Genomic DNA, 6,664 nt, shown 5'->3' on the forward strand with positions numbered 1-6,664 from the left:
TGTCTCTCTTTCTGTTTCTCTATAGGTGGACATCCAAAACTGGATAGAACTGTTGTTGTTTGGCCACTTCAGACACGCGTCACGCGCCCCCAGTCCGTTATGTTTGTGTATGTATGCGTGTGCGTGAGGAAGTGCTCAGGTTTGCTCAGACATTTGTATGTTTGCCTAAAAACTTATTCACATTCCTGACTAAATTAATCAAGCTTAAGATCGATTGCATAATTGCTTAACTGTTCTTTGGAACTTATGTGTGCTCTATTTAGTTATCTTCTTCATTTTTTCATAGATACTTGGCAGAAAGTAATACATTTTCTTATATTTTTTATGAAGTATTCGTGAAATTGCATAAAAGATACCCTTGAGCACCTAATGGTATGTTACTAAATGTAGCCCTGAAAACATCTGAATCTATTGATTTATAGATTTTTTTCGCCGTCTTTTATTTTGATTCAAACTCCACTAGGTGGTGGTGGTAGCCCATATATTTCTATGAATCATATTCATAACCCTTATAAAAATCAGAACAATTTGCTTTGAAATCCATAGAAAGTTCTTACATTGACATATAATTCCAATAGATGTCGCTTGAGTCGAAATTTTTATACAAATCGAATTTTAGGGTCCAATTTGGATCATACCTAGAATTTTATAGATGTTTTCCTAACCAGTTTTAGTTTCTAGTTTCCTAACCTCATACGGGCTCTTTCTAAAGCTTTAGCAGGAAGCTATCAAACCTGAAAATCACTCAAAATGCTTTTGCTGGAAAGAAAAGGGTGACGAAAAGATGATTAAAATTTCAAACGTTTTCCCTTAAACTTTTGTGTTTGGTAGTCGAAATTTGTACTCTACTCCTCTACTTTCGCGGTTTGTGTTTGCTTATAATCGGGAATAGAATTTTGAAACAAAAATTTTACAATACCCGTGAGATACCTATCAAACTTTGCTTAGAGATTTCTGGAATTCTGCCGCATAATCAAAATGTTGCTTTCGTCGAAGTAAGACAGAATAGTCTTGAGTAGAAATACTGAAAGCTAAAACTTCAATTTTATGTAGGATCAGCTATTCCTGAACACCTTCTAATATGCTTCATAGATAAAACGTTGCCTACATTTCGGCGCGCATGTGTTAAATTGGTTATTCGTGGAGCTCTCTAAACCCTAAACAACAATACTGAATATTAATGTATATTTTAATTTAAAATATTATAAATTGAATATCATTTACTTATCTTTCAATATTTTTCTTCTCTCCTTTCTACAGAGGCAAATTCGCTGCTGTACGTCGCGCTATACACAAAAATTCTGGAACACATTTTGCTGCCAAATTTCTGAAACGACGCCGACGCGCTCAATCCTCAGATAAGGAGATCAAACATGAGATCGCTGTGCTGATGCTATGCAATGGCGCCGATAATATTGTCAAATTGAATGCAGTGCACGAGTCACGCTCCGACACAGCGTTGCTGCTGGAACTGTAAGTGGAACTACAAATACACATACTTGAATATATCTATATCATATTTATTTATATATCATATTGTAATTCTATACTTCCAGGGCAACCGGTGGTGAGCTACAGACATTTCTAGACAATGAGGAATGCCTCAGCGAGGCACATGCACGCTATTGCATGCGTGAGGTACTTAAGGCATTGCAATATCTGCACAAACGTTCCATAGCACATCTGGACTTGAAGCCGCAGAATATATTGCTCACTGGTGAGCGCATCGAAGGTGTGTATAACTGTAAATTATTGATTACAAATATATGCTAATTATTCATTTTTGTTGTTGCCACTTGCAGATGGTTTAAAGCTGTGCGACTTTGGCATATCACGCGTAGTTGCCGAAGGCACCAATGTGCGTGAGATTGTCGGCACACCCGATTACGTTGCACCCGAGGTGTTGCAATACGAACCGCTCTCATTATTGACGGACATTTGGTCGGTGGGCGTGCTGGCCTATGTGCTATTGTCCGGCTTCTCGCCCTTCGGCGGCGAAACCAAACAGGAAACGTTCCTCAACATTTCGCAATGTGCGCTGACATTTCCGGACAAACTGTTTGGCGGAGTGTCCGCTGCGGCCATTGATTTTATACGCCGTGCATTGCGAATAAAGCCAAAGTAAGTTGAATAAACGCAAAAATGCATAAGCGCCACTAATTTCGCAAACTCTTTACAGTGATCGCATGACCGCTGCAGGATGTCTCGAGCACATTTGGTTAAAAGACGAATGCTCCATCGATAGACAAATCCTCACAGATATCAACAAATCAACGACAGTCGACTCAGCCGCAGCTGCAGACGATGAGGATGATGATGATGATGAAGTCGAAGTAGATGAAGATGAAGATGAAGACGAGGTGGACGAGGAAGAGGACGATGAGGTAGAAGCGAATGAAGCTGAAATTGAAAACGAAATGTCACACGATGACGGCGATGAGGACGAGCTCAATATTAGTATTGACAGAGAACAACAACAAAATGGTACAAATGGCAGCAAAATGGAATCATCGGATGCCGAAGAGCTGGCGGAGGAGAGTGCCGCCAACAAACCGGCGGTTATAACTAACGGCAAAACAGCTTATAATAAGAGCAACACCAGTAACGGTTATAGCAACGGTTATAATGGACGCAGTGCCAACAACAGCAACTACAACAGCATGCGTCATAACGGTGCACACACATCGTACACAAATGGCGCTGGTGCGACTGCTAGATACACGAATGGCGTAAAAACCGCCGCCGCAAGTGCAACAGCAGCGACTACGCAACGCACCACCGCCGTTGTAACGGTGCCTGCTGTGCGCGCCACAACCATACCTCTACAATACAACGGTGGCTATCGCCAGCAACAACAACAGCAACACCAGCTACAAAAGCAACAACAGTTGCAGGTACTTGCGCGCCGCCACTCCTCCTCAGATTCCAACAAGGAGAACACCTATCTGGCTACAAAGAAAATAGCGCCGACAACAGCCAATGTTGGCACTGTGGTGAAGAAGCCACTAACGGCTACAGCGACCACCACAATTGTGATTGCCGGCAGCGAAATGGGTGATACGACGACAGCAACGGGTGTTGCCACATCTAATGTGGTTGCCACCTTCACGCTACCCAGCGGCTACAATCACACTAATCACAGCAACAACAGTAGCAGCAGCAGCAACAACAGCATGAGCAGCAATCACAGCAACAATAATGCAAGTAGCGAAAAATACATAACAACAACACACTGCCTCTTTCCCGATGCACCCACAACACCGAAAGTCATACGCAAAACTCCCAACACCGAAGCATCACCGACCTCGGTCAAGGCGCTGGTGAAGAAATTTCAATTAGAGGGTGGCAACACCAGTCCGAGTGCATTTGAGAAGCACGCCAGCGCACATCTGAAAGAGGCACAAGCAACAAATCAGCACGCCGTGACAACAGCAACAACACAAATGAACGGTAGCAGTGGAAGCAGCAAGAAGTCACCAATCAGTAATGGTATTGCCAAGAAATTCGACACGACACGCAAGTATGGCGAACACAATGGCACCGCCGGTAGTAGCCACAGCAGCAGCAATGGGCGACGCGCCTCTGAGCCAGCGACGACGGTCACACATGTCACGACGCATATCGCACATAATCGCAGCGGCAGCGGCGGCATCGGTCTGGGCAGCACAGCGTCCAGCTACAAAACGACTTGCGTACTCTGCATCGGCTGTGGCAGCAAGACAGCGACGACGACGACGAATGGCAGCAGCACGCCAAATGGATGCAGGCATTCTGTGGACACCGCCGGCAAGTACAACAAAACGAACGGCATTAGCAACAATAATGCCAAAATCGCCAACAACAATGCCACAGCCTCAGCCACTGCCACTGTGACCGCTACAGCAATTGTCAATGGCGGCAGCACTGCATCAACCACCACAACAACAGCGCTCTTGCTGGGCAGTCATCATCAGCAACAGCAACAACAGCAGCAGCAACAACAACTACATCACCACTTGAACGGTGTGCATCATCACGCGCATCCACATCACCATCATCACCACCATCACATGCATGTGGCGGCGAAGGGTGCCGCCGCCAACAATTTAAGCTTAGATCAGGGTATCATCTGTTAGCTAAAGGCCAATCGGGCGCGTCGAAATGCCAGAAATTTCTTTAATCGATTTCTATGCTGCATGTAGTATTGCGTTGATGCTTTGTAAGCGACATCACAGGTCGCTGATTGGCACCGGCAATTGAAGGCGGTGTGTGTTTCAAGCAGCGTTTGAAGGTGCGCATATCTGTTAATTAATATTAAAGCTTCTGGTTAAAGTCGGATCTTAAAAGTGAACAAAATATATTGAATTGTTGTGAAACATGCGCGCCACCGCTTGAAACCGCCACTGCTTCTGCCTTTATGCCGTTAGTATCATTACGCAATACACGCATACGCATAAATTGTGGGCCTGTGCCTCAAGCAAGCAGCTCCCTCTAGTTTAGTGTTCTAACTTTAAAGCTAATTAATTTGAAAACTAAAAATTCGCGCTGGTAGATAGAGCATGTTTGATAAGTTTCGAATTGAACTCCTTCAATGGTTCAATGGTGATTGGCATGCTAGCTGCACAAGACATTCTTTCGATGTTGCCGTACAGTTATGTGATCTATGTAGCTGTACAAGGCGTCGCAAACCAAATGTCAATGTAGAAAATATGAAATTTTAAAGCTTAATTTTTCGAAAATTTACCGTTATATATAATTTTTTAATAATCGCAACTGCTTGTATCCGCTTACTACTGTTGCCTGACGCTAGTAAGCAAAAAAAAAAGGCTCCCTCACACAACGTTCAGCTACTTCTCTTAAATAATTTATTTAGTTTATTTACTCGCTTATATAAATATGTTTACAATAATATGCTTTTTTTACAATTACAAGTATTTAGCGCTAAGTTGGGGTTTATTTTTGTGAAACCTTTTATTTTTTATGTTAAACCATATGGAAATACATTTAATTTGCTAGAATAAAAAATTATGCGTTGAAGTGATGATGTCAAATGAAGTGAAGCAGAAATAGAAATTGAGGTTATGTAGCTAGTTACAAACATATAGTAAAGCCGCAACTTACTAGTTTCTATGTATTAAAATAAAATAAAATAAAATTTAGTTGAAATGCTGATGATGAACACTGCTGCTGCTGCTGCGCTGTTCTTAAATAAGTCTTAGTGAATTAGTTAATATAAAAGTGTATAGTGGTTATATTGGCTGTTAGGGCTGCAAATTGTTGGTGTCGCTGCCGTTGGCTGTCGTATGTATTCATATACAAAACTGGCTGCACTTTATATTTCATTTGTTTTATTACAATTATTATATTTTTCTTTATCTTTGCATACTCTAATTGCTGTTTAACGCTTAAGTTTGTCATTTTTAATTTTTCTTTATCTTTTATATTACATTTAAATGTTTACTGCTCTTATCTGCTAATATGATTTTGTTGCTGTGTAGTTAAAAATTGAAATCGTTAAATTTACAACAATCAAGCAAATTTAATATGAATTGATAAACAAACATAAATACATACATACCTACATATATACATACATATACCTTTATTTTTTAGTTAAACCAAGCGGCATTCTTTAAATAAATAAATAATTATTTACGTATACGCAAGCGCATAAAACCGATAGCGTTTATGCCGTTCGTAGACAAACTAGTTACTAATTAATTGCGTTATGATAATTGATATCGATAATAATTACTGAAATTTAATTTAATTGCATAATAATTTTAATAATTTTAATAATAATACTGTGTGGTTACTCTTTTGTCAAACACAAAATATAAACGAATAAAATAAATCCATTATATTTGGTAATACATTATATATACATATATTGTTTGTTTTTATTTAAGTTGTAGTTGTTTATTTTTATTTCATAAAGGTGGTATGAACATATACACAATTATTTAATATATTTTATTTATTTTTTTTTATTTGAAAGAAAATAATATGATTTTATATTGTAGGCGGATATATGAATCTGCCATATTCTTCGTGGCCACTTTCGAAAAACCGAGAAAACAATTTAGAAAAGCGAATAGTAGAAGCAAATTTTAAATTTAAAAATAACAAAAGTCGAAAATTTTCATTGAAAAGTCTGATTCCATACAGAGCATTCCACTCAAAAATTCTTTTTTAACCCCTTATCAGGTTGGTTTTGTGACCCAATTATCTTGGGAACGCTTCAAACGCCATTCACTTTTTTCGTTTCTTTGTTCATGCAAGCTGTATAAATATTCTCATGGTGCCAGTTTGAGAATGGTAGTGGTGAAGTACTGACTTTATATTAGATAGCTCAAGCACCAACAAAAATGTGTATATTGCATTTCGGGAATGTGGAAACGCTCTTTCAGCTTCTCTAGCCTCTGAAGTACCTCTATTATTGTTGTTCTAATAATCAAGCATATTTACAAAGATTTTTCAAAATACACAAATTTTCGGCGACAGGATTGGGACAGTCTAACCTTCAATAAAGAATAATCATATATGGTAACCTTCTTGTAATTATTATAAATCAATTTTCGAACTGAATTATCTAATAAGGCACCATTCATGGCTGCTTTGCTCAGTAGCTGCATTGTTCTCAGTGTGATTCAAGTCGTTGAAACGAATTTCAAAATATAAGTGT

At 39.4% G+C, this 6,664-nt stretch overlaps 1 protein-coding gene across 4 annotated transcripts in view; it reads left to right on the forward strand.

Moving 5' to 3' along the window:
* LOC105209968 (death-associated protein kinase related) overlaps positions 1-5,867 on the forward strand; it is a 161,522-nt gene extending 155,655 nt beyond the window's left edge. For all 4 annotated transcript variants that reach the window (XM_011180669.3, XM_054232243.1, XM_054232244.1 and 1 more), the window contains 4 exons: positions 1,261-1,473; positions 1,557-1,732; positions 1,803-2,121; positions 2,180-5,867. In XM_011180669.3, the coding sequence (XP_011178971.1) occupies positions 1,261-1,473; positions 1,557-1,732; positions 1,803-2,121; positions 2,180-4,115 (2,644 nt within the window). In that variant the 3' untranslated portion in view covers positions 4,116-5,867. The remainder of the gene's footprint in view (positions 1-1,260; positions 1,474-1,556; positions 1,733-1,802; positions 2,122-2,179) is intronic.
* The last annotated feature ends 797 nt before the right edge of the window (positions 5,868-6,664 follow it).

The sequence above is a fragment of the Zeugodacus cucurbitae genome, chromosome 5 (assembly GCF_028554725.1).
Source record: "Zeugodacus cucurbitae isolate PBARC_wt_2022May chromosome 5, idZeuCucr1.2, whole genome shotgun sequence".
Lineage (NCBI taxonomy): Eukaryota > Metazoa > Arthropoda > Insecta > Diptera > Tephritidae > Zeugodacus > Zeugodacus cucurbitae.